Source organism: Dermacentor silvarum, chromosome 1, assembly GCF_013339745.2.
Source record: "Dermacentor silvarum isolate Dsil-2018 chromosome 1, BIME_Dsil_1.4, whole genome shotgun sequence".
Classification (NCBI taxonomy): Eukaryota; Metazoa; Arthropoda; class Arachnida; order Ixodida; family Ixodidae; genus Dermacentor; species Dermacentor silvarum.
This window is the reverse complement of record NC_051154.1, coordinates 102,626,686-102,654,380: the sequence shown is the minus strand read 5'-3', so window position 1 is coordinate 102,654,380 and position 27,695 is coordinate 102,626,686. Positions and strand designations below refer to the sequence as shown.

The 27,695-nt window shown below is 49.1% G+C and overlaps 2 protein-coding genes across 4 annotated transcripts in view; both read right to left on the bottom strand.

Moving 5' to 3' along the window:
- LOC119434046 (putative acyl-CoA synthetase YngI) overlaps positions 1–11,737 on the bottom strand; it is a 115,416-nt gene extending 103,679 nt beyond the window's left edge. For all 3 annotated transcript variants that reach the window (XM_037701355.2, XM_049671740.1, XM_049671741.1), the window contains exon 1: positions 11,449–11,737. In XM_037701355.2, the coding sequence (XP_037557283.1) occupies positions 11,449–11,546 (98 nt within the window). In that variant the 5' untranslated portion in view covers positions 11,547–11,737. The remainder of the gene's footprint in view (positions 1–11,448) is intronic.
- An 11,168-nt stretch (positions 11,738–22,905) lies between these two features.
- Positions 22,906–23,658, bottom strand: LOC119452543 (histone-lysine N-methyltransferase SETMAR-like). Its single transcript, XM_037714636.1, has one exon. It carries the CDS (start codon positions 23,656–23,658, stop codon positions 22,906–22,908), a length of 753 nt encoding a protein of 250 aa, XP_037570564.1.
- Between the last annotated feature and the right edge of the window lie 4,037 nt (positions 23,659–27,695).

Sequence of the window (27,695 nt, the reverse complement as noted above, 5' to 3'; positions counted from 1 at the left end):
GCCACGTAGCTGGACCGAACCAAGGTAATATTGTTTGGCGTCGCTCGGAGATGCTCAGATTACTTTTTGCATTGCGCCTAATTACATACTTAATCTTAATTAATCAACTCAAATATTATAAGTAGATGAAAAGTGCCAATGAGAAAAATGTAAAGCAACATGAAAAACTCCCGATACAGCTTTCTGTTGCTCGATACGTGTTACATAAAAGTGTTTTTCCGAGTGTGAAAGAAGCCCGCGAATACACGCAAATTTGCCTCGAGCGACTAGTCGTGCGGCAACTTTGCGGGTATTCGCGGGCTTCTTTCACGCTTGGAAAAACACTTTTTTATTAAAAAAAATTAACGGACAGCTTTGGAGAGAAATGTCTACAATTAAGCGTGCGAGCAAGCGGCGTAGAATGATGTACGCTTGCCACAGAGCATGCGCGTTTTCAGTTCCATTCACAGGTGTGGAGAACGCCTTTTCGTAAATTTCAATATCTGCCGTAGAAAGTTAGTAAAAACTTAATTGGTGGACATTTGTTAATTGGTCGATTATGCATTTTGATTTCACATGGATGTAACGTTCGCCTCTTCGAGTAATTCAGTTCAATGGTTAGAATGGTGCTACCTGCAGCAGGCGATTTGTAAGAATTCTGTACAGTCTAAAAAAAAAAAAAAGCAATACATATACGTATATTTGTAACTAAGCTTTTTACGCGGCCCCAAGTGTCGTTGTAATTGGCGTTTAGGTACGCGACATTCATAGTGTCTGCAAGAATAGCGAAAAAAAAAAAAAAGAAGGGAAATGAACAAGTAGTTAACCACCGCTATTTGTTCTCACTACTCTCACCACCCCGGCAAAGAAATAATTTTCGTCTTAGCTGCGTGGACGGTGCCCAAATATTTCACATCGCAAAAGCGACCTTCTGCCTTCCGCGAAAGCCGCATGCAGGTTCATCGGCCTGCGCCGATCCGATAGCAACGGTTGTAGAACGCCCGAGTGTTACGACGCTGCGTATGCGATGCGACTGATAAAATGGGCAGCGAGCCAAGTAATGGTTTTGCGAAAGCTCAGACGTCTTCTTAACAGGGGTTTCCCAACGTAATCAAGTGGAGCTCACGTGGCGCAAAACACAGCGCCCTACCCAACGCGTTCTGCTCCGATGGCACATACATAGGAAGATGCCTGAATTGTTATGAAATATATATATATATATATATATATATATATATATATATATATATATATATATACCGCCGGTATCCCATATCCTCGACGCAGCGGCGGCACTTAGGAGAGAGGGCGCCATGATATATGTGCTTGGCTTGGGGGCTGTAAAGGGGACAGTAAACGAATCTGCGGTGGAGGCTATAGTGAGAGATTTGTGGCGCAAAGGAAGGGAAAAAGTGCGATCAGGCGAACTTCCTATATTTAATAATTTATACCTGAGAGTTTAAAAGTATTTAAAGGTTTAGATGCACCAACTACTTTGGTAGCGCGTTCTCTTCCCAGTTTCAAAGGGGGTGTTCATATCAACGTCATCGTCTTGGGCGGCTGGAGGATAGTTTTATCGCAAGGACACCGACTGTTTCACGCAGGGCACAAGATAAAAAAAAAAAAAAAAAAAAAAAAAGGAGGACGGGTGGACGAGCACTTCCCCTCTCGAATCATAAATCACATCTTTGCTCCGTGCGACAACGCAAGGTCGGACGTTGTTGTGAAAACGTCGTGAATACGAGCATCCGCTCCTCCCTCTCCTCTATACGCTCGCGGCAACGCCATCATCACCCACGACGTATCCGCCGTCACAATACTGCTTTAGGTGACTTTCAGAGGCGTTTATTTATTTTGAATCTCCTCTAACGCTTCCCGAAAACAATGTACTTTGCCGATCTCACAGGTTGCTGCAACAGCCACCGTAAGCGCAATAAATGAGTAATGACGATATGAGGAGATTACGAGGTGACTGGCAGGAGTCGCTACTTTACTCGTGTTCAGAATAGTCTCTCTACGCGAAATAAGGCTGATTCTCTCCGTCTCAGGCATCCTGACGTTAGAAACAGCAACAAATATAACTTCCTTGGTTGTACCTTCTTCGTGGCCTATTTTGAAAAACGTGGCAACACCACGCAAAAAGACGTTCTTGTCTTCTTATCAATTCGAGCGAAGCAAGGTCTTAAGAGGCTTGCCATGGAAGACCGCATCAGGAGTGGTCGTCCCTGCCCCCCATACAGGCTATACTGAAAAACCGAGCGCCACACAGACTTACTCAGGTGAAAACGAGAACGAAGGCGGAATGGGATAAAATCGTTTTCGTCATCGTTCTTGTATTCCATTCGACGTGTTTGAGCGCCCCGCAATCAACGCGGCAGTTCAAGGTGTACAATACCACTTGACCACGCAGAAGCTGCTCTCCAAGATAAATTAACGCGTATCCTCATGGAGTTTGGGTCACGTGACCCTTGGCACATCGCAATTTCTTGTCGCACGAATAGTATCGATGGTGGCTGGGACCAATTATTAAAAATGGCGGGGTCAAGAAAACGTTACATTCACAGCGTCGGCAGTCGCAAGGAAATTCATCTCGCAAGAATTTGCTATCGACCTCTGAATTTTCAGCTTTAGGGCGCACTGTGTAGCCCAACAGCGCGCATTACTCTGAAGACGAACCCTTACGTGTGGCGAGTACGTGAAATCAGCCGTTCAGGCCCTGCGGGCTCTCTGATGCAGGCAGCTGCGGTCCTTTCTGGCCTGATTTTCGTCTTTACACTGTTCGACACGGTCAGCCTGCTGCCGCGGCTTCAACACAGAATCACTCACCGTCGCATACACAAACCAAAGCTTTTGTGCTAGATGGCGGGGGTCGTTAACCTAACGACGTCGCACTGCGCACCATTGAGCTCCAAGCAACCGGTGCACGTGCGCACGAAAAGTGGGGGCGTGCTGTACGTGTTAAACGGCACGCGCACCGAAGTGCGCGTGCCGTTTGACGAGCAGTGGCCCGAACGTTGACACCACTGCGCTGTCATTCTCAGCGAGTTCATCGACGCCGCTCCAGAGATGGTGAAGCATCTCAGGGCGCGCACCTGCGGCCGTCAGGGGCACGCACCTGCGACCTCCATTAGAGTTACTTATTTAGAGCAATTCTAGCCTCCATATCTGCTGTAGCCCCACGGTTTATCTCCGCTGCCGGTGAGAGTGTTTGACTGTCATGTATGCAGCTGACTCTTCATGCTTTGCTAAAGAGGATCGTTCACTGCAACACACACACGGCACGCACATAACTGCAGCATAAAAGCGGAGGGCTTCAACGACGGCAGTTGAATGACAGCTGTGACGGATAAGTTGGCAATGAATGATGTACCAGTGCGGGGCATTGGACGGAATTTTCTCTCTGAAGGGCAAATCAAGCGTCCGGCAGAGGAGGAGGACAGAAAGAGAAGGCAGGGATGTTAACTAGAAATGCGTCTGCATGGTAGAAATGTGTGAAAGGTGTACGTGCTGCACTGCTCATATACGTAGGGGATATAGAGAATGAAAATATTTATCCCAGCGCAACTATTGCGCAGCGGAGTTCAGCTGCAGCCTATGTCCGTAACAACGAAGGCACTCAAGGGGCTCCAATACTGGCCTCAGCACGACATGCACTACGTGGTTGTGCTTAACCAGATAGTGAGCTCAATGACTGAATGAGCGCAATGGTAGTAATTATTAGCGACGTTCTGCCCGAACATTCTTAATTGAATAGAAATCCCATTTAGCTCACTGTCATAGCCTGTTTCGTCAGCAGAACCAACCAAAGCTACATTTTATACTATAGGAGGCACACGTTCCGTCGCCTACTCTTTTCGCAAAGGGCCACCTATATTATTGTTTGACTGGTGTCCCTTTTTGTTGTTGGGCGTCGACAAGCCTACCTTTTACTTGAGATGCTGCGCATGCAACTTGACACCTATATACAGACAACAATGTTTTATGTGGCTGCGTCTGACGCGACTAGTGAGCTATAATTTAAACGCCATACCTTTCCTGTCACGACTGTCAATTTCTAGCAACTAAGCGCAAACAAAGAAAATCTCGCGTGTTGTTATTCTTCTCATTATAATTAATATTATTATTATCATCATGATCATGACTATTATTATTATTATTTGTGTAAAATTTCTGTGCAGAAACAAAAATGCGTGGGCATTAATTGCATCGGCGACATAGTAACACAGCGAAGGCTGAACAATTTCTTGCGCACGCACGGCGGGGCACCCGCCTAGCAATCCAGTTCAGGCCGGATGAAAAGGCGTCGATAAGGGAAATTTGGAGTACCACAAACAATCTCAGAAGCCTCTGTGAGCAATTAAGCGCGAGACATGCCAGCACTTGCCCACTCACAGAGAGAACACCCCGGTACGTATTGCATGCGCTATCAGACCGCCTCGACTGAAGCATCCGCAATGGACCCGATAAAAAGTAAGACCTGTATCTCCTCAAGGCTTTCCATGTTGACAGCGTCAACGAGCACAGTATATAAGCAAACTTCGCTAACGGTTCCCTCAGTGCAAGTAAGGGGCCTATGCGTCAGAAGACCACATTAGAAATCTCAAATCTTGTGAATATTCTTGGAATTTGCTTTATGTGTAACTGCGTAAACGAGAAGGGTAGAGCAAGAGGGCTATATATAGTATATAGGGCGTCCCAGCTAACGTTAGTCAAAATGTTTAAAAAAAAAGTACACTATACGATTATGAGACGTATGGTGTTTGGTCATCAGTTCTCTTCCGCCGCCTGGATAATTTTTGTGTTCTAATTACCTGGTTAATAACGCAGTTTTTGATGGGAAACTGTTTTTGCGTTCCAAAACATCCCATTCAGTCGATTTCAGTGCGTCGTGTTCAACGTAATTATTTTCTTTCCGCGTTTTACTCACAGCGCGCGAAATACGAAATGTACTGCGTGATTACGCGCACCGCCACACCAGCGGTCCCAAAAGTGATTTGAAGGAAGTAATTCCACTCATTGCCTGACTTCACAACCTCCTCGCCATTGCGTAGACTGCGATCGCAGCGCGAAACACGCAGTTCGCTATCTGCAAAAGCCAAAGCCAACAGCTTGTCAATTGCAGCCGCCATCGTAGCTCTATATTAAAATACAGCATCGCAAGCGTAACTCATCGGCGGCAAATTGTCTTTTCGTCCACTATAATTTTCCTTATTATTTTTACACTTCAGTTAAAAAGAGCCGTTAATGTCTCGTATCTTTATACCCCAGTCACACGGGCATACCGAAGGTCCTTTGAAGTTAAGGAGCACAGAGCTTTCAAAGGAACATTAGTTCAAGGCATATGTATCAGTGCTACACGGTCGCCAGGTAGTCTCCACTGAAGCTTTTGACAGAAACCGCAACGTATTCTAAAACGCAAAAGTGACGAGAAAAAAAAAAAAAGAAACACGAGGACACTTCGATGCGTAGTAGCCGATAACCAAATCGCACATGGCACCCATTTTGCTCACGAGGGTTGCAATGTGTGCTTGTTGGTAACGCATCTTGGAGGGTTAACGGTAGCGCGATTAAAAGTACGAACTGGACTTCGATAACAAACACTGTTGGAAGTTAGCGCCGTGTGTGTCCCTGTGTGTCTTCTTTTGTTCTGTCTTTTAATCGTGCTACCGTAAACCCTCCAAGACCCATTTTGCGTCGGTGTTGCCGATTGTGACAGGCCGTGCCGGCGCTGTTGTACCGGCGCATTCATCATCGAGACTGCGGGTGTCACGAAAGTCTTTAGTGCTTATAAACTTCTATAATATAGTTAAACTTGTTTTTAACAGGTAAAAATTTAACTTTCGTATTTATACAGAATTTTGTTTTCTTCTGTCGGACGCCCTCTAGGCTCAAAAGTATTCCTTTGAGATTTCAAAGGACAAACGCAGACTCCCTTGACTCAAAGCTCCCTTCAACTAGGCCTCCTTTGAAGCGCCCATGTGACAGCGCGCGTCTTCCCTGGAAGTAAAGGATCTTTGGGGCTCAAAGGACTTTGAAATGGTCTGTTGGTTTCGTGTAGTTGTAAACTAATAAATCCAGCCCCTCAGCATCTTCTCGTTCTCTGCAGTTCGAACCTGCAAGTCCTCCCACGCACAACAAATACTCAATCTTGTTTTCTTTCTATTCCCCCTCTCCCGTATCCCCAGTGCAGGGCAGCAAACCGGACGCTCGTCTGGTTGACTCTCCTGTCTTTCCTTTCCTTGCTTTCTCTCGCTCCCTCTCGTTCTCTCTCTTGCTTGGATACTGTGTGACTGCCACCTGTTATTGCTGCCTGGCACACCGCGTCGGGAGGAAGGCGACGCGAGAAACTGGTTTGGACGTTTGCACCGTGTCTAAAGTGCACAATGCCCTCTGGAGCTCCCTGGGCGTCGCCACGTTAGCCTCTTGACAGCTGTGATTATCCGTGACTCCCAAAAAACATTGCAGAAATTGCAGCGCATACCATTTTACTAGCGTGCAAGTTTAGAGAATGGTAGAGAGGAGGGAGGGGGGGGGGGGTAGGTAGAGAATGGATAGAACCGACGCAGTAGCGAAACGAGTGAATACCAGCCTTGCCACTCATCGCTCCCAGTTCCCAGAAGGGGGCGGGGGGTATAGGTATAAGGCGACCTTGCAAATTTGTCGAGCGGACAACTTACGCAGGGCGTGCAGGAGCAGAGCCGAATTAAAGCGCACCGTCACAACAGGTAACACTGCAGCGGACGAGCACGACGTTGTGCGCATCGCAAAGTTGTTGAGGCGATGTGAGAACTGGCAACTGTACCGCAGGAAGAATGGCTGTAGTCTAGTGATTTTTTTATTATTATTTTCTTGCTTCCATTTTTCTCAATCATAAAACATAGGGCAGATCAGCAGTCATTAAAAACACCGCCCAAGCACTCCGTACAGATGGTTAACCAGCGAAGCTGAAACGTGCGGCCCCGGTGTTTAGCAGTGGGTTAATCCCGATGCTGTATTGAAGCGTTTCTCAATTATTGGTTACATGTTTGTGTTTCTAGTGGAACGCAAGCGCCAATGGGCGGCGGATGCTGCTAACCACGACGCCGAGCTAACTCGAGATATCGAACGCATGCGAAAACGGCGAGCCGAGGAGCCGGCGTTACGGGCAGAGCCGGCACGACGCAGAGAACGACGTCACTAACGGCGCTGCCAATGGTCGCGCGCTTGGGTGCGACGTAGAGAACGACGTAACTGACGGCGCAGGCAATGGAGACGTTTATCAAAACATGGAACGAACGGTTTTTAGTTTCGCCTAGCCATATACAGCTTTCGCTGTAAAAACACATCCGTGTAACTGATGCTGAGAGCAACAACATTTTCAGTTGCTGCGCACATGACTCTCGGAAACTGTATAGGTTCAGGAAGTGTATAGGTTCCATGCGAGCTACGAAACAGACAGTACAAACAACATAGTTGTACAGCAGGATTTAAGCAGCTACGACTCTCATCGGCACATCGGCCGGCGGGTGTGGTGCCTTCTGCTCGGTTCCTGTCGACCACCGCGCGTTGGTCACTTGCTGTGGTAGTGTTCGCCGGGCGAAAACATCTGGCGAGGTATGATGTCTAGGATATACAAGGTGCTATTCCGGGTGTACTGCCTTGTATAGCCATCGTCAAATTCCGCCATATTGTCAAACTTGTCAGGTGCTTCGCTGACAGGGCTGCTACGGCCTCTACGATTGGATCAAAACGCCAACAAGCAGGAATTTGACAGCCGTCTTGGTGTCCTCAGTACCACCCCCAAGTGAGCGGCACGCAACTCGATTTTTGAAGCCAGGCCGGGCGTCGAGCAGCCGCCTTTGGACCAGCCGAACAAAGTTTGACGCTTGGCTGCCGTTTGTTCGCTCCGTTAGAGGCAGGGTTTAATGCGTTGGAAATAACAGGCAAAGCTCCCACTTTATCCATCGCAGGATACGTCCGTTACTTTCACTTGGCCTTTCCGCTAGCACTACAAAAAGGGACCACTAAGGCAGCGGTTGTGTATTCTTCTTTACTGCAGGAGATCCCTTGGATGTGGGATGCTATGAGCGTCTCCTTCGAAACGGGTCGGTGGGTTGCGCCACCAAGCTCTTTTTCTTATTTGGCCTAATGTCTTACCTATCGTTTTCTTTTTAACAGACAAAACAATTCCAACATCAAACCTTCTGAACCACTATTGGGAACTTTGTTCTTGTACGCCTCCGTTGTTTGCGGTCTCTCCCCTTTTCTGCCACCAAACCCCCAATCGCGTTTTACTAATCTCTACTGCGGACATGTTTACTTTTCCCCTGCTATCCCTGGACCCAAGGGATCTAAGGAGGCCAGCGGAGCCGTTAAATAACCCCTAGTGGTCAAAAGTAATTCGCAGGCCTCCTACACGGCGTCCTTCATAACCAACTGCGCAGTTCCGGTACGTTAAACCTCATGATTTAAAAAAAAAAATTTTTTTTTTTTCCCCTGGGACTACGGATGATGCTGTCGCAAGCTCGCACTTTTCTGCCGCGGACCGACCATTTTCATATAAGAGAGTCTGTGATAATATTTCAGTGAACACGCACGGGAACGCTAAATAATGAGCGAATCTACCAGTGTTCGAAGTTCACCCTATGGAAGCTGGAGGAAACCTGATCGACGCCCGAAAGCAACTTATTGGAGGCAACAGGAAACGAGCAACAGCAGCGCCAGATATGTAGTATCAAATGATGACAAGATGACGGTCATATAGACATTGAAACCGCAGATGGGTGCGAACTTTCGCTATGACTTTAACGTAACCGGAATATGTTATACTATTTGTGGCACACCGCTTTTTTCGGTCTCTTTCTCTCTCTCTCTCTCTCTCTTTTTTTTTTTTTTGCAAGATGCATTAAGGTAACATCTTGCATGCCCAAAGTCAGTCCTCTTGAATGTTGGTCTGATAATAGTATTTTACTGCTCAACGATAAAACGCGTGACTGCAATGAGTAATAAATTACGTCACAACTGTTGCCCCCGGCACACAGGAAAAGGGCTGAAACATGAGCCATAAAAACAGTTTTGTTTATGTGGATGTTCTATAGAGAAGAGAAAGGCGTGTGCGTTCAAGTGAGCGGGCATTTGTACTGTACGTCTAAACGCCGATTCGAGACTGCGCAACGTGTGCAATATTCCATACATGCTTTTTAGTATTTTTCAGTTAAAGGAGCAAGCATGGTGGATGGTCCCCTTTCCAGCTCATCGGCTACTCAAATTTTGGCCATTAAATGGTCGCTAGGTAGGTGAAATTTCAATAATTTAGCACAAATGAAATTCGCTAGCACGTTTCCAAGCTGCAGCTATTCAATTTGAAGCACGGCGAGAGACTTAAGGTGTGACTAGAGACGGAGGCCAAGGGGCGACCTGGATGGTGTCGTATCTTGATTGGGCTACTAGAAGAGGTGATTAAGCAAAGAAAACAAAGCGGCTACGATCCCGCCATAGGCGCAAATATACAAGGAAATAAAAGCATTCAGCCTGCGTGAAAAGAAAGTGACCTGCTTCTTATGAGCTCTTGTTAACAGCCAAATAATTAAGGAGCCATAACGCAGTGATGCAGGAATGATGTCCTAATACCGTGTTGGAATCACGTCTCTTCATGTCGCGACTTGCTTGTTGCGCGCTTGCAAGAGTTGAATCTCAATTCGAACCGTGCTTCCGTCGCATCTAGGTACAGCCACGCGCTTACATATCTGACTACCACATGCATATATAGTGTGGAACGAACCGATACCAAACGAATGAGTTAGCGTTGAGTAAGTTTTAAGGAGGACCCAATCGAAGTTTCATTTCTTTTTAATGATGGAAGAGATCATACGATTAGTGGTTATAGCACCTGTCAATCTGGAGAATTTTCCTTCTTTCCCCGGCCGTTGGTCGTCAGATAAAGTTTTACTTTAAATTTTAAATTAAGCCTATTCCAACATACTAAAGAAACATACACGATGTTACATCACACTTGCCACCGAGTCAACCGAAAACGAGGTCGTTTGTCAACCCACGGGCTATAAGAAAAATTTTCTAAACAGGCCAGTTGAACGGGCCATGACGAAATGCGATCATTCATGTTGCCTGCTCATGCACGCCGAAGGAACAAAAAAAAGTGAATCCGGAATAGTTAAAATTCCCTGCTGTTCTATTACCAAACTAACAAAAAAAAAAAAGTAACGCAAAACAACAAACAGCGTTTTCTAAAGTGTCATATTTTATTTAGTGTGCAACACAAAGCGCCCACGAGTCTTTAGGCTGAGAGCGAAGCTAATATTTGCTTAGGGAGTTTTAGAAATAGCGCAGCCAAGCGTATTTTGCGTACCCAAAGCCCCACGGCCGTTTGCGTCCCCTGACTTTAGGTCCGCAAAACCTAAAACTCCCCATTCAACTGATGCTCATTCCTTTATATTATTGGGGCGTAGGGTCAGACTAATAACGCAATTACAAAACAGGTGCATCAACCTGAGCTGTCAGATTACGCTGGATATTCACGTGAAGCAAATACAGCAAGTAGCAGCTACAGTCTGCGGTGGCTCAAGGATATGGCGTTTTGCTGCTGAACACGAGGTCGCGGGTTCGATTCCTGGCCGCGGCGACCGCATTCCGATAAGCCGAAATGCAAAAAAAAAAAAAAAAAAAAAAAAAAAAACGAAAAAAAAAAAAACGCCCGTGTACTTAGACTTGGGGCACGTTAAAAAATACAGGTGCTAGAAATGAGCCTGCAGCCCTCAACTACGGCGTCTCTCAATCTCTGGGATGCTACAAACCCGGTCAAACAAACATTGCAGCTGAAAGTCGGCTCTTAAGCACATGTTGCTCTTACAGCTGTAAAAGCAACAGACGTAAGAGTTTGTCACGACAACACAAAATGTCGAAAATAAAGGCGGTACTTATAATAGAAAATGTCTAGAACAACGAAAGAAAATCCAGAAGTCAGCCTTCCGTGACTGCGGGAAATCTCCGTACATGGTAAATTACAGTGTGGAAACACAATGCGCATGCAATGTGGCATGCACATTGTGCTTGCACATTTAAGAAACTGCGAAACGCTTTTTTTTTTTTCTTCCTTAAAAACAGAATTCAAGACGCGCGTGGCACGAAGCGCACAGGTGGAACGGAGGCAGATGTAAGGAGAAAATGCAAAGCACACACACAAAAAAAGAATACGATGCTGCAGACTCCCTTAGATGCTTCCTCGATTGCTTTAACGTATTTGGTACCTTCCTATATCAAATAAAATATAAGGTCTGACCCACACTTCATACATGCTTAAATTCTGCGCAACTCCAAGAGTTGCGCTTTGCCCTTTCTCAAAACCGGCGTGAAATCATAACATATACAAATGATCAATACGCGCGCACTTGGCCGGCGAGTTCCATCCACGCGTTGTCGAAATTTACAACCACGTTCGTGCGCGTATATCAAGCAATGTTTGACAACTCTTACCTTGCAGCTGTGTGACGCTGAGCACGAAGCAGCGCACGAATCAGCGGTTTGGTGTGACGGAGAAGTGCCATCGTTGTTTTGCCGCGCGAGGAAAGCATGCTTTCCGAACCCGTAAAGCACGCGGACTACCACTGGCTATAACGCGTCACACAACTATCAGCGCTAGGATACTTGTCGGGCAAGGATTATTACAGAAACTACATCCCATGCACCTTCTGGCGAAATCACGAAAACGCGCAGATGCTCGAGAAAGCGCTGCGGGGAAAGCTCGCACATACGCACTCGCCAAGCGACAGTGGCTAGAATGAGCAGTGAATACGATTCGAGGCAAACCGCCTCGCAAAAGCGTTGTCTTGACTTGTGGCGCCATCTGTCGGGGGCTGGGAACATCGTGTCGGGCGCCCACATCGGCGCGGCTATTTGCGAAATCGAGATGGACAGCAGTGGGATAATTAGTGCGCGCCTCCGTCAGTGATGCTGCAAAAGAAAAAAAAAAGAAAGAAAAAAAAAAAAAGAAAAGAAAAGGCCGCAGGCATCGCAACTGCGTCGCGTTTGTGCGGATACATGAACTACAGCGTAGCTGGGGTGGGGGTCCGTTGAAAGAAACGATTAAGAGTACCTTAGCGTGGAAGCTTGGGCGCGTTCATTGGTAATTCATTAAAAAAAAAGAAAAAAAAAAACAGCGCCAAAAAGACACGGACACGAGAGAGCGACACGCACACAGCGCTGACTTGCAACCGCTTATTCACGCAGACATGAAGGAATAAATATATATGGTACTACCATGCGCAACATGATCAGGAAAAACCTGGAGCATCATTTCCAATGCTCATCATGATAGTCACATGCTGACAATGCACACTGGCTGTTTGCCATGAAAACCTTGTTAAGATATGCGATTTCCCGAGATAAACGTGCAATCGAAGGAGAACTCGATAGCTCGATAGCGATTTCATAGCTCGTGCGTCAGTTTTCCTTCGATTCGACTTTCATCTTTTTTGTGCTGTGAGTCAGGGGCGTAGCCAGGGGGGGGGGGGGGTCGGGGGTTCAAACCCCCCCCCCCTCCTCCCCCGCCCACTTACCCACCCTTTGTTCTCGTCGCTTCGCGCTGACATAACTCAAGAAACCGGTGCTACTATCACAATTTCATTCCTGGGCGCTTCCGTTCGGGTTGGTAATTTACAGCGAATCATGTCTGCATATGGAAAAAAGTGACACGGTGTTTCTCTAGGCTTTGACACTCTGTGAGGTTTTGGGCGAGAATGTGGCGGCCGCATTCTGAAGCAACAAATGCGCAACAAATGTATCAACAAATGCGGCAGCCGCATTTTAGATGAAGGCGAAAATGCTCGAGGCCGCTTTACTTAGATTTAGGTGCACGTTAAAGACCCCAGGTGGTCGAAATTTCCGGTATACATTTCCGCCGCTTCCCTTCAGGTGCCGGTTAGGCCGCGCTCGCGCAGGATCTTAGACATGCGCGGAAAAGTTTTCCGGCCGCTTTGGCCTTTCCGTCCGCTTGCCGCTTCCCAAGTGTGAACGTAGCCTTAGCCTACGTTCACACTTGGGAAGCGGCAAGCGGGCCGAAAGGCCAAAGCGGCCGGAAAATTTTTTCCGCGCCTGTCAAAGTTGTTCACATTTGTTTTGCTACCGCCGCGGCCGCCGCTGCCGTTTTCGTCCAGATCCATCTCGTCTGCGTACGTTTGTCGGCGTGGTGGCGCTCATTATCGCATTATTTCGAGCGGTATGTTCATTCTTTGACCCAGGTACTGTCATCAAAAGTGATCATTTTATGCAACTTCGCGTGTCATCTGCGACCTTCGGTAAATTCCTCGTTGGCGTTCCGTAATTCTCCTCACACGGGCGCGGTGGCGCTGAGTCACAGGTTGGTGCAGGTGCAAATATTTCGACTGCAGGAGGGGTGCAAACCAGGAAACAGCGGTTAAGAAAAAGGTTAAGGAAACAGAGAGGGGTCTGTGGAAAACAGGGATGCAGACGAAATCAGCACTGGGAACATACCGAACTTTCAAGCAAGAAATCGCCAAAGACAATATCTACGATAATTCTAGGGGAAGCTCTTTGTTGTTTGAAGCCAGGACGGGAGTATTGCGGACTAAGATGTACCGAGTCAAGTACCAAGGTATAGACACGTTGTGATGTGCGTGTGGAGAAGAGGAAACGGCTGAACACCTCATACTTTTCTGTAAAGGGCTTAACCCTACAGTGCAAAGCAACGCGGGGCTGATTTTTTCAAAGCATTGGGGTTTAGGGACAGTGAAGGCAAAATAGACTTTAAGCGGGTAGAAATAACCAAACAGAGGTTATCTGATTGGTGGATAAAAGCAACGCAGGGGTGAAATTTCACCCACCACAAAGTACAAAATATGTTAATAGTCATGGCTAGGTGGCGTATGCCACCGCCAGGTTTAAAGGGTTCAGCCTCATCCATCCATCCATCCATCCATCCATCCATCCATCCATCGTGCCTAGGCGAGATAATATTTCTTTAATAGCTTTTATTTACAAGTTGTAATAACATTTCATCATTTCGTATTGTCGGCGCCTCCAGCACACCAAAGGAGCAACGGGAACACCACAGCTAAAACCCGGGCTGGCCCTTGTGTTGGGGCTCGCCAAAGCCTGCGCGTCCTACGTGAGACCTACGCTCCCAATCTATCGTCGCGACGAGAAAAGCACCCCGCGACTTCTGCAACATACCGTACACGTGCGAGGAGAATTATGGAGCGCCAACGAGGAATCTGCCTAACTATTGTCTGCCCTGGAAGTGGAAGAAGAAATGGCTTTTATACTTCTACCTACTTGTTTTCTAGAAATGGACAGTGAATAAACGGAAGACGCGGACACCTCGGAAACGGCGGTGGTGGGTTCGCCTGGCTTTGCAAAAGCGCGAGAAGTTGGGTCACGCCAAGGCTTCGTTGCCGCGCCTCCGGTCGCGCGACGTTGAATACTATCGCGAGTATTGCTGACAGTACGTTTTAGTGCCACTCTTGTCGTAGAGCAAGGGCTGGTTCTTAATCGCGTCGATCAGCATTACAGCCTACACTTTTGGTGCCATGTTCAATTTTACGACCGGTTGTTTACATGCTAGTGTAGCTTCCAGTGAAGCAGAACGACTTTCCGCCGCGTTTCCGCTTCACCATGGCGAAAAAAATCGGTCCGAGACCGATTTGGCTCGCAGCCTGTTTTTCTGCCTGTTTTGCCGCCTAGGCGGGCGGATTTTTGCAAGATTTTGCCGCTTCCGACAGCTTCGAGACCAAGTGTGAACGTAGCCTTAGTCTGCGCGCGAAACGTCTCTTGTTTGCGATTGCGCCCCTACGGAAGGCTGGTAGTTACTGTTGTGTTGTGGAATCCCAAACCAGCAATGTACACACGAAGGGGTTGATGCCAGCAGTGAAATTCCACCGACTCACAACAGAATGCATGGAACAGACAGCCGACAAGCATGGATTACTGCTGTGCGCAGTACAGCGTAAGTAAACTCTTGTTACAGGCGCTGACAGTTCTCGTCGGAGTTCACGCGTCCTGAGAAATTGTTTATGTGCACTATGCACTGAACAAGACCGGAGTTCATTCATGCATCACTAGTACACCAATCATTCGAGATTCCGTGAGGTACAAGGCCGCTTCCTGTTTGCACCGGTGTAAGTGAAGCAGAAATGAGTTGCACGCACTACTTAAAATGCGTACACATGCCATATCTATGCTGTGCGGTGAAATATTCTGTACAATTCCGAATCTGTTGACGTAAAGGCAAATGATGGCTGCACGCTCGCACACAGCGGAAGACACAGCGGCCCATGCACTTGTCGCAGGAAATGCAACCCTCTCGTATGAGGGAGCAGGGCAACGAAAGCTTCGAAAAAAAAAAAAAAAAAGCCTTACGCGTTTTTGCGCATGTTTAAGTTTTCTAGCGCAAAGACGCAGCGAACAAGCTATTGCTATGGGAGTAGGCATAGCCTGGTCACACGTGCATTTTCACGTGTATAGCCGTCCTTGACTTGTGAAACGCACTTCGCCCCGACGAGGACGACGCTATCTACGCTTAACGGAGATTAACAATTAATGATGTCTTCTCCGATCGGGCGGGTCGTCTCAATGATGTGTTTTCGAAGATTCGTCCATTCAGTGGCGCGATGAGAGATCGTTGCTCCAAACGCCCACTGTGCCTGTCGTACTTACTGTATTTTACTGAGCTTGCTTTACTTTTTCCTTAATTTCCCCACAAGCACACGCGAGCGGGGGGGGGGGGGGGGGGGGGATTACGGAACCAGTAATTAAAAGGGTTGCTGCGGGCGAGAGCGTCAATGACATACAGGGTGTCCCAGCTATCACGCAGCACGATTTTAAAAAAAAGGAGGAACGGCGTTGCGCGAAGCAAACCTAGTGCGTATTGTTTCCAGTACAGTGGAGTAGCCGCCAGTAATTTTTACGTTACTGAGATTTAATTAGGTAACTGGTCCCATGTCTTTGATATACCTGCATAGAGTCTGCTTAAACTACCGATATTTATTATCGATCACGTCACGTAGAGGAAAGCAGACGCCTTAACGCCTTCAGCTGGCCGAGGGATCGAGCTCGAGGGCGCACGTTCAATCCCGGCAGCATATCGATGGGAATGAAATTTAAAAACGCACGTGCACTTAGATTTAGGGGCATGTTAAAAACAAGAAAACAGACGGTTTTCTAACGCTGAGATCGTGGTTTTGGCACGTAACACCCCAGAATTAAATTTTTTTTCTTGTATTTGTTAACTGAGAGAAGCGGAATTCAGAAGTGTATACAATGGAGATAGAACATCCTGAGGCAGGTTCGCAAGTGGTTGATGTTCATCGCGCCGAAACAGCGCACTCAGAAGAATCTCAAGCATACAAGCCCCCCGACTGAGGAAATGACTCAGCCGTCCCTCTTTCTCAATCCCTTCTACGTCTCTTGCACGTCCACGTTATTGACCCCCCCTTCTGCAGAGACTGCGGCGCTCTGGAAACGCTACAGCACCGTCTCTGCGAGTGCCCAGCGTCCGCGCCCGCAAGAGCCCCTCTCGCGAGGCTCCAACGCCAGCAAAACCACCCTTGCTCGGCGATGGAACACAATATTCTGCACCCCTCGGGCTGCAACTCTTCACCATAGGTCGGCAGTGTGGGAGAACACTCACTCACACTCACTCACCATAATTTTTTCCAGGCCCCGCACTCACTCACGTTCACATTCACCTCCACTCACACTCACAGCAGTCACTCGCACTCGCACTCACTTCCACTCACACTCACTGGCGCTCACTCGCACTCATCTCCAATCACACTCACAGGCACTCACTCCCACTCGCACTCACCTGCACTCACACTCACCTGGTACTCACTCGCACTCGCACTCACCTGCACTCACACTCACAGGCACTCACTCGCACTCGCACTCACCTGCACTCACAGTCACTGGCACTCACTCGCACTCGCACTCACTCACACTCACCTCCACTCACACTCACTCACACTCACTCGCACTCACTTCCACTCGCCCTCACTGGCACTCACTCCCACTCGCACTCACCTCCACTCACACTCACTGACACTCACTCGCACTCGCACTCACTTCCACTCGCCCTCACTGGCACTCACTCCCACTCGCACTCACCTCCACTCACACTCACTGACACTCACTCGCACTCACCTGCACTCACACTCACTGGCACTCACTGGCACTCGCACTCACCTCCACTCACACTCACAGGCACTCACTCACATTCGCACTCACCTCCACTCACACTCACAGGCACTCACTCACATTCGCACGCACCTCCACTCACACTCACTGACACTCACTGACACTCACCTGCACTCACACTCACTGGCACTCACTGGCACTCGCACTCACCTCCACTCACACTCACAGGCACTCACTCACATTCACACGCACCTCCACTCACACTCACTGACACTCGCACTCGCACTCACCTCCACTCACACTCACAGGCACTCACTCGCACTCACCTGCACTCGCACTCACTGGCACTCACTGGCACTCACTTCCACTCGCACTCACTGACACCCACTCCGACTCGCTGGCGCTCACTCGCACTCACCTCCACTCACACTCACAGGCACTCACTCACACTCACCTCCACTCACACTCACTGACACTCACTCGCACTCGCACTCACTTCCACTCGCCCTCACTGGCACTCACTCCCACTCGCACTCACCTCCACTCACACTCACTGACACTCACTCGCACTCGCACTCACTTCCACTCGCCCTCACTGGCACTCACTCCCACTCGCACTCACCTCCACTCACACTCACTGACACTCACTCGCACTCACCTGCACTCACACTCACTGGCACTCACTGGCACTCGCACTCACCTCCACTCACACTCACAGGCACTCATTCACATTCGCACTCACCTCCACTCACACTCACAGGCACTCACTCACATTCGCACGCACCTCCACTCACACTCACTGACACTCACTCGCACTCACCTGCATTCACACTCACTGGCACTCACTGGCACTCGCACTCACCTCCACTCACACTCACAGGCACTCACTCACATTCGCACGCACCTCCACTCACACTCACTGACACTCGCACTCGCACTCACCTCCACTCACACTCACAGGCACTCACTCGCACTCACCTGCACTCGCACTCACTGGCACTCACTCGCACTCACTTCCACTCGCACTCACTGACACCCACTCAGACTCGCTGGCGCTAACTCGCACTCACCTCCACTCACACACACAGGCACTCACTCACACTCACACTCACCTCCACTCACACTCACTGACACTCACTCGCACTCACTTCCACTCACCCTCACTGGCACTCACTCCCACTCGCACTCACCTCCACTCACACTCACTGACACTCACTCGCACTCGCACTCACTTCCACTCGCCCTCACTGGCACTCACTCCCACTCGCACTCACCTCCACTCACACTCACTGGCACTCGCACTCACCTCCACTCACACTCACAGGCACTCACTCACATTCGCACTCACCTCCACTCACACTCACAGGCACTCACTCACATTCGCACTCACCTCCACTCACACTCACAGGCACTCACTCACATTCGCACGCACCTCCACTCACACTCACTGACACTCACTCGCACTCACCTGCACTGGCACTCACTGGCACTCGCACTCACCTCCACTCACACTCACAGGCACTCACTCACATTCGCACGCACCTCCACTCACACTCACTGACACTCGCACTCGCACTCACCTCCACTCACACTCACAGGCACTCACTCGCACTCACCTGCACTCGCACTCACTGGCACTCACTCGCACTCACTTCCACTCGCACTCACTGACACCCACTCAGACTCGCTGGCGCTCACTCGCACTCACCTCCACTCACACTCACAGGCACTCACTCACACTCGCACTCAGCTCCACTCACACTCACTGACACTCACTCGCACTCGCACTCACCTGCACTCACACTCACTGGCACTCACTCGCACTCACCTCCACTCACACTCACAGGCACTCACTCACACTCGCACTCACCTCCACTCGCACTCACTGACACTCACTCGCACTCGCACTCACCTGCACTCACACTCACTGGCACTCACTCGCACTCACCTGCACTCACACTCACTGGCACTCACTCGCACTCGCACTCACCTGCACTCACAGTCACTGGCACTCACTCGCACTCGCACTCACCTCCACTCACACTCACAGGCACTCACTCGCACTCGCACTCACCTGCACTCACAGTCACTGGCACTCACTCGCACTCGCACTCACCTGCACTCACACTCACTGGCACTCACTCGCACTCGCACTCACCTCCACTCACAGTCACTGGCACTCACTCGCACTCGCACTCACCTGCACTCGCACTCACCTGCACTCACACTCACTGGCACTCGCACTCACCTCCACTCACTCACACTCACAGGCACTCACTCGCATTCGCGCTCACCTGCACTCACAGTCACTGGCACTCACTCGCACTCGCACTCACCTGCACTCACACTCACTGGCACTCACTCGCAGTCGCCTGCACTCACACTCGCCTGCACTCGCACTCGCCTGCACTCACACTCACTGGCACTAACTCGCACTCGCACTCACCTGCACTCACACTCACTGGCACTCACTCGCACTCGCACTCACGCCTTTGAAATGAGTGCGAGTGAGTGTGAGTGCACTCATGAGCGAGTGCACCGACCTATGCTCTTCACACAAGTAGCTCTTTCGTGCCCTCATAACCTTCGCTGACGACGCCGGCCTTACCGATCGTCTCTAAGCCCACCCCTTTGCGCGTCTACGGCATTCCTACTGCTGCTGCTGCTGCACTTTCCCATCTTTCTTTCCCCACTCCCTATAGTGTAGCGCGGTCGAGGTGTCTTCCTATACTGAGAGAGAGTTACTGCGCTGCAGATTACCCAACCTTTTCCCCATCTATGTGCCAAGAATCTCGAACCATCACTTCATTCCGCCGTTCTCATATTTAGAACAATATATTCTCGCAACATATGCAGAAGAATGCATCGCTCTGATGTTTCTAAAATACTGACTTTAAGCGGCGCTGCCAACAAGTTGCTGCAACTTTACCTATAACGCTACATGCATGATTCAACATTCGGGAACATGACGAGCTTGCCCCCATATTTCGCCAGCATTGCGAAAAAATAAACAAAAGAACAATAAGGTGAGATGTGCCTGCGACTGTGTAGACAGTGAAAGCCACCTGTTAACGCTAAACGCGGACTTGCGAATGGTCGTGCCTCACGGTTGCTGCACTGAAGTTGCTTTATTGCCGACGTGGCCAGAGCTGTTATACAAACAGCGCACCGGCGGACGGAAGATTGACAGGAGAGAGGGGACATGAGCGCTCGCTCTCCTGTCAGTCTTCCGTCCGCCGGTGTGCTGAAATTAAAATTGATACCAACTATAGCACGGCAACACACCTTGGTTCGGTGTATACAGGGTGGTCATTTTAAGTTTTATGGTTAAAAATAGCCTAATGCAGATAACACCGATTCTAGTTCTTGAGCTGGATTATTCAGAAAGGCGCACATTACTTGCACGAGAAATCGAAACACATATTCAACTAATTAACAAAAATCAACTAATTATCTTTTGAGTTAATTACTTTACAGAACATATTGCAATCTTCGAATTGTAGTCGGTGAGTTTGCAAGGCGTATCCACTTGGAATGAATTTACAGAATGACGCCAGTTTTGAGATATGCGCAATCAAACTCGCCGTAAAAATGCCCTGTTCCACTTACTTTTTTTTTAAAACAAAACGCTGTTTTATGCATTAATGCACAAAAGTAACAGGAACACCCATGTATTTCGCCGCACACTTCGGGAAATGATATCTCGAAGCTGGTGTCATCTTGGAAATTCATTTCAAGCGGATACGTTTTGCAACACACCGAGAACTATTCGTAAATTGCAAAATGTGCCGTAAAGTAATTAAGTTAAATGTGTACTTTTGTTACTTAGTTGCATGTGTGTTTCGATTTCTCGAGCTACTAATGTCCACCTCTTCGAATAATGGATCCCGCTGAAGGACAAGAAAATCTGGCCCCCTTGCGCCACTAAACACATCATCATCAAGGACAAGAATTATGCTATCTGCCACAGGCAATTTTTAAAACTTCCATGAAACTTAAAAATTATCACCTTATATATAGCGACAACGTAGATGAAGCTCTGATCGTCTTGGATGTGAGTGTAATGTAGAACAAAGGACTGTCAGCTCTCTGACGAGAACCCCTGTATGTACATACGTGTACATGCGTTTTAACAAGTTTAAGCAGCAATAAATTTGTTTGACCGCTTTAACACAGCAAAATTTTATTATTGCTACTATTACGTGCTGCTTGTCCTGAGTAAATAGGTGTGAGCAATTCCTTAACATAATTAACATACGGGCAATAAAAAATTTCGCCGATGATTACGATACTCCCTAATGCGAAATTTGAGCGCAGCTCTATACGTGGTTTCATGCCGCGATATATTGGCTGGCGCGGACAATCTGTCTCGTGCGGCGCGTTGCAAACGGCGGGAAGTGTGGCGCGACTGCCTCGCTAATCGGGAGATCGCGAGAGGCAGCGCGTGGGGGACACGTGGGCGCGATTCACAGCAGCCGCCGCAAACAGACCTCTGCTCATGCAGCGCTTTGTTTCCATATATATGGTATCGGCGGCGTCATCAGTGAACACACGACGTGCGCTACTCTGGCACCATCTCGTAACCATCATCGCCGCAGAACCCGTATTGCACGGCACTACGGTTTTCTTCTCACGCTTTCGCCATACCCTCCTCCTCCGCTTTCCGCCTCATGCCTCATGTTTCCGGTGCACCCTCCTCCTCCGCTTTCCGCCTCATACGTCATGCTTCCGGTGCACCCTCCTCCGCTTTCCTCCTCGCGCTCTCTTCGCTATCGCAGTCTTATCCTTCGTTGTGCTGGTTCGCTCGGTTACGAGGGACGCCGGCTTTTACTTCTAACAATTCTAACAAAATATACTTATAACAATTACTAAATTTTAACGTTTTCTTTGGAATGCAGCAAAGCTAATCAAAATATGTGCAGTGGTTGCCGAAAAAAAAAGGATTTCTCCGTTCACAAGTATAAACAAGTTCGCGCATGGTCATGATCAGCGCGCACAATCTCGCCAACGACCGTCCACGTCATCGCACTGCGCCAGCAACATCCAAGGAGACGCACGAGGAAAACTTGGGGACGACGCACGGCATCAACACACACACACACACACACACACACACTACCTCACTCCGCAATGCCAGCACGCCTAGGGACAAAAGCATACAAAACGAGCAAAGCAACTTCTCCTCCATAGTACCTAGGCAAAGTCATATATATTCAAGGAGCAAAAGCCGCCAGAATTTCTCTCTCGCACCCGCTTTTACTCGCACCTGCGCACAAACGTCGGACGATTCCTGAAACGACCGTCTCGTCATAACACACACCACCATAACAAAACCGCCATTGTACTCCGACATGGCCGCTACAGCGAAAAATACCACGTGACTTCCTCCACACTTTTCTCCTAGCGCGCGGACTGGGTATATAGGGCTTCTCCTCAGTTTTTCCTTCCTGCATGACCACCATTAATGATGCAAGGGCTTGGGAACAAACCAAGACTTTTTGAAAAAGAAAAACAGTTTTTTACAGCGAAGTTATTTATGTCTAGGATCCGGGATATTATCGCGTCCACCCGGAAAAACTCTCCCCTTAAACTCTCCCCTAATAAGTGAGAATGAAAGAGCCAACAACAAAAGCAAACGCATATCGCCGCTCGCGTCGGAGCTCGGTTTAACGGCCCCCTGTATCTAAAACGATGTCTCTCTGTGAATGTACGAGGGACGTTCAATAAAGATTTCCCCTGACACTTCCTGTGGAGGGAGAGCAACGAAACTTTGTAGATTTATTAGTCCTTCTCTACATAGGTGCCACCCAGGGACACACACTTCTCCCATCTTTTTATGCAACTGTAAATACCTCGCTTGTAGAAGTCAACAGGTTGCCCCAAAAGCCATGTTGTGACTTCAGAAATCAGAGTCTCATCACCTGGAAAATGCTTGCCCTTCAAATATGACTTCATTGTTGGAAAGAGGTGGAAGTCCGATGGTGCGAGGTCGGGTGAATAAGGGGGATGCGGTAAAATTTCAAAGCCGCAGCAGCGTGCTTCCATCTGGGCAACATGTGAGTTGTGAACTGGGGCATTGTATTGCAGAAGGCGGGCACCTTTGGTGAGCATGCCACATCTCTTGCTTTTGATGGCCTCCCGCAATTTTCTCAGCAGTGAAGTATAGTATGCCTCAGTAATCGTGGCACCGAAGCTAGGAAATCCATCAAGACTACTCCGTGCTGGTCCCAAAAGAAAGACTGTGAGCATGACCTTGCCCGCCGAGGGCTGGGCGCATGCCTTCTTTGGAGGCGGTGTGTCCAAGTGCTTCCATTGCATCGACTGGACTTTAGTCTCCGGATCATAGTGATGGACCCAGCTTTCATCCTGTGCAATCAGTCTGTTGAAAAAGTCCTCCTGGTTTCCGTGGCACATGGTCAAAAGATCCAGGGAGCATTCGATTCGTTCCTGCTTTTGGAAAGGTGTGAGCAGCCGGGGAACCCAGTGAGCGGATACCTTACGCATATGAAGATGGTCCTGAATGATTTTTTCCATGGACCCCACACTAATCTTGACATTTTGGGCTAGGTCTCGAATGGTTACGCGGCGATTTTCCAAAATGGCGACCTCCACTTGCTGGATGGTGCGTTCATCGATAGCGGAGTGGGGTCGCCCCGCAATCGGAGCCGTTTCCACAGAAGTCCGACCGCATTTGAATTGACGATGCCAGTTTCACCACATCATATGATGGGGAATCCTCCCCGTAAACCTCTTTTATCTCATCGAACGTCTCCCTTGGAGTGCGGCCTTTCAAGTACAGGAACTTGATGACTGCTCTGTATTCCACTGCATCCATTATCACACTTCACACCACTTCAGGACCTGTAAAAGAAAGACCGTTATTAGTTCAGAGTTGCACATTGGCACGTGACCTGTAGTGATTTATGTCATTACACATGCGCAGTTTCAGCATCCTGCAATAAATAGAAGTGAGTCAGGGGAAATCCTTATTGAACGCCCCTCGTATGACGTCGTGCGGGACGTAGTATATGCGCCTGATAAGGCGACCAAGGGGAAAGAGTTGGCGCCCCTCGGCGCAACCGCGCGAACGCACTCGTGCCACCGGTCACGCGTTCGTAGTCTTCCACAGCTGGCTCCGTTGCCGCTCAACATTCCAGCGTAGAATTTCACTTCTCTTTTGTCGCCGTAATGGGGAGGCCACGTTTCGGGGGTATGAGCCATTGCTTAAGGGGGTGTGTCAGTCTTACGTGACGGACAGATTTAATAACAGAGGTGATACGTGAATGTGTGTGCGTACTTATCGTCACGATGACCACCGATCAGGACAATAAATATGTTCGTACCTTTGTTCAAAATTCTGTGTCACCTCTGTGTCGTGCATTAAGCAGCTTCGGTGGTCATCCACCTTCACAGAGTGGAATGGCTCATGCATTTTTTCTCGTTTTTTTTCCCGGAGCATAAAAAGCGGGGAAAAAACAAAAGCTCCAAATGTACCCCATAAAATAGAGTTCCATTGAAGTGAAGTATGCGGAAGTAAGATTAGTGTCACTATACGTGAATGTAAAAATTCAGGCGAGATATTTCATCCAGTTTGTGTAACATGTTTGGTGGTGATGGTGTGCTGTATCTCCATCGTCTGTTGCTCAGAGAGGCAACCTCTACATGCGTCACTTTTATTGACAGAAAACGACAGGCACATGAGTCCTGGTAACAACACGCGCATTCAAATGACCCAGGAAAAATTGACTGTGGTTTAGCTCTGGTTAAACCTACAGTCGAGTAGCGATAGCTAAAGACCCCCGGCTGCGCTTAGGCTTCGCTTGTAGTTAGACACAATCCATACTGCGGCCTCAACTATGGCTGCGGCGGCGCGAGCTCTCCCCTTCTATACTCCCGGTTATCACAGCTGCGGAGCGCGGGGTATGACGTCTGACAGAGGGCGCAGCGAGCGCTCAACGGCTAAAATCCCTATACAGTAAAAGTACCGCCATCTACTATTTCCTCCGCCGTCTCCTCTCCTAAAGCGCTTGTTTTTTTCTTTACTTTTTGCATGCGAAAGCAAGTCGATGGTGGCACCCCTAGAATGTCCCCGTTGACGCTTTAGTACGGTGGCTAGATTGGTAGGTGTGCCGACCGGCGTAGTTCACTGCTTCTCCGCATCATGACAGAAAGAGTGGCGCTGCAGTCAGAGGTTTGCCGTGAAGCGCGCGTCGTCTGCTACTGAGAGTGTTGTTATTGCGCGCTTGTTATATTTAAGATAATAAGTTTTCACACTAAAACCTGAAAGAAAATTGTTAAATTATGTTGAGAGAGTGCTTAACAGTGCGATGTTTTTTGTTGCAATGAGTAATTTTCAAAAGCGGTCATTTATATCGTCTGTTAACATGCTCACGGCACGGAGCGCTGCGCTCGCAGTCACGATAGTTCTCTGAGTTCTTGTAATTTCCTTGGACGTTTAAAGAGCGAAGTGAAGACTGTGGGTGATATTCGTGAATACCAACCTGGTGAGACTCCGCGACAGAGTGAAAAAGTTCCTGCACAGAAGAAAACAAGCCGGAAGAGCACCACTTGCATTGCGCCGAATTGTAAGTTCGGCTACAAACATGTTTCATCATCACCAGCCTATTCATGTCCACTCCAGGACGAAGGCCTCTCCCTGTGATCTCCACTTACCCCTGTCTTGCGCTAGCGTATTCCAACTTGCGCCTGCTTATTTCCTAACTTCATCATCCCATCTGGTTTTCTGCCGACCTCGACTGCGCTTTCCTTCTCTTGGTATCCATTCTGTAACCCTATAATGGTCCACCGGTTCTCCATCCTACGCATTACATGGCTTGCCCAGCTCCATTTCTTCCGCTTAATGTCAACTAAAGTACATGTTTGCTGGCGGTTAAATGTGGTAGTTATACAGTTAAAAAATGTGGATGGGCAGGTGATTGCGGCTATGTCGTGTGGAAGGCCGTTCCAGTCCGAGGCTGAGCGTGGAAAGAATGATGAGGCAAAAGTGGTAGTGTGCCCACGTGGCCGGGCGACTTGGAGGGGAGGACCAATGCGAAATGAAATGCGTGCCGGTGGACTGATGCAGGGTGGATGATGAAGCGAGCTGTAAAAAAAAAAAACTTATGGAATAAGTACATTCTAGCGATACGATACCGTCTAGCCAGGGTTGATATGTCAAACTATGCTTTTAACGATGATATACTGGCATTGTATGAATAGCATGAATGAATGAATCTTGTGGCACGATTTTGTACTGATTCCACGCACTTTATTAGATATTTTTCGTTAGGGCTCCGGATGGCAGAGGCATATTCCATCTTGGAGCGTACGGGTGACTTGTAGCGAAGCAATTTTAGGTGTGGTGGTGCGTGACATTGATGACGTTTTAAGAACCCAAGGCTTCTGGTAGCAGCTTCTGTAAGCAGAGACTTTAGTGACATGCGCGTTCCAGGTTAGATCATTAGACAACGTTACGCCGAGGTATTTATAAGACTGTGTTAATTCTATGGTGACGTGCGAGATAGTATACATAGGTTGCATGGACGTCATCGCGGACGCCATATGGGGTACCAGCAGGTCGAGAAGGGGCGTCAGCAAGGAACATGACAGCATGACAGCAACAAAAAGCGCCTCTTGCGTCGAACGTCAGAGCGATAACAATGATAAACCTGTGAAAAACAATCGCCGTGAAAAAGCAAAACAGTTTGCGCGTGATAATACGTTGCACTGACGTCATCGTAGTCGCCATCTTTGGGTACCAGCGCGGTGAGATATGGCTGCGTGACGTCACTGTGATGTGTGGTGCGCGACGGTGATATTTGTGGTGTGCGACAAGGAGCGGTGCATTTCAAACAAGAAGCAGACGACAAGGAGAGCGCGCGCCGCTCCACTGCGCCGCGCCGAAAACGACGACGCCGGAGAGCGGCCAGCGCGTGAACACGCGGCACAAGAAAAGAAATCGAAAGAAAAAAGGCCAATCCAATCACAAAAGAACACGGAGCCTCGAGCAGCCAATCAGAAATCGACGAATCGACCAGAGCAGCAGAAAAAGGAGCCGCGCTGGCAGTAGGGGGAGGAGTTCCAGAAGCGGCACCAGGACAAGGTCGGCCACCGGATCGGGAGTTGAAGACGGCCGTCGGGTTCCGGACCCGAGCCACCAGGACTTCACCCGGCCGGGGCCTCCTGCCAACCCATTCCTGGGCGCCGCTACACCATCCGTTCGAGAACTGCTGCCCGAGGCCGGCGAGCGACTGCGCCCGTGGGCAGGACGAGAGCTGTCGGGCTACGGGCCCGAGCTCCACGACCAGCTGCCCGGCCAGGATGCCGCCGCCGTCAACCCCTGCTGCCAAGCCGCCTGCCTTCCCGGGCATCGCCACCCTGCCCGATTGTCAACTGCTGCTGCCCGAGGCCGGTGAGCGTCTGCGTCCGTGGGCAGAACGTGAGCTGACGGGCTACGAGCCCGAGTGCCACGATCAGCTGCCCGACCAGAACGCCACCACCGTCGACTCGTGCTACCGAGCCGCCTGTCCTCTTCCACCGAGCCAGAGCTGCCACGCTCTGGTAGCCTGTAC

What these genes read in the sequence shown, in the direction of transcription:
- LOC119452543 (XM_037714636.1), bottom strand. Translation starts at nt 23,658, where the DNA reads ATGGAAAAAATCATTCAGGACCATCTTCATATGCGTAAGGTATCCGCT.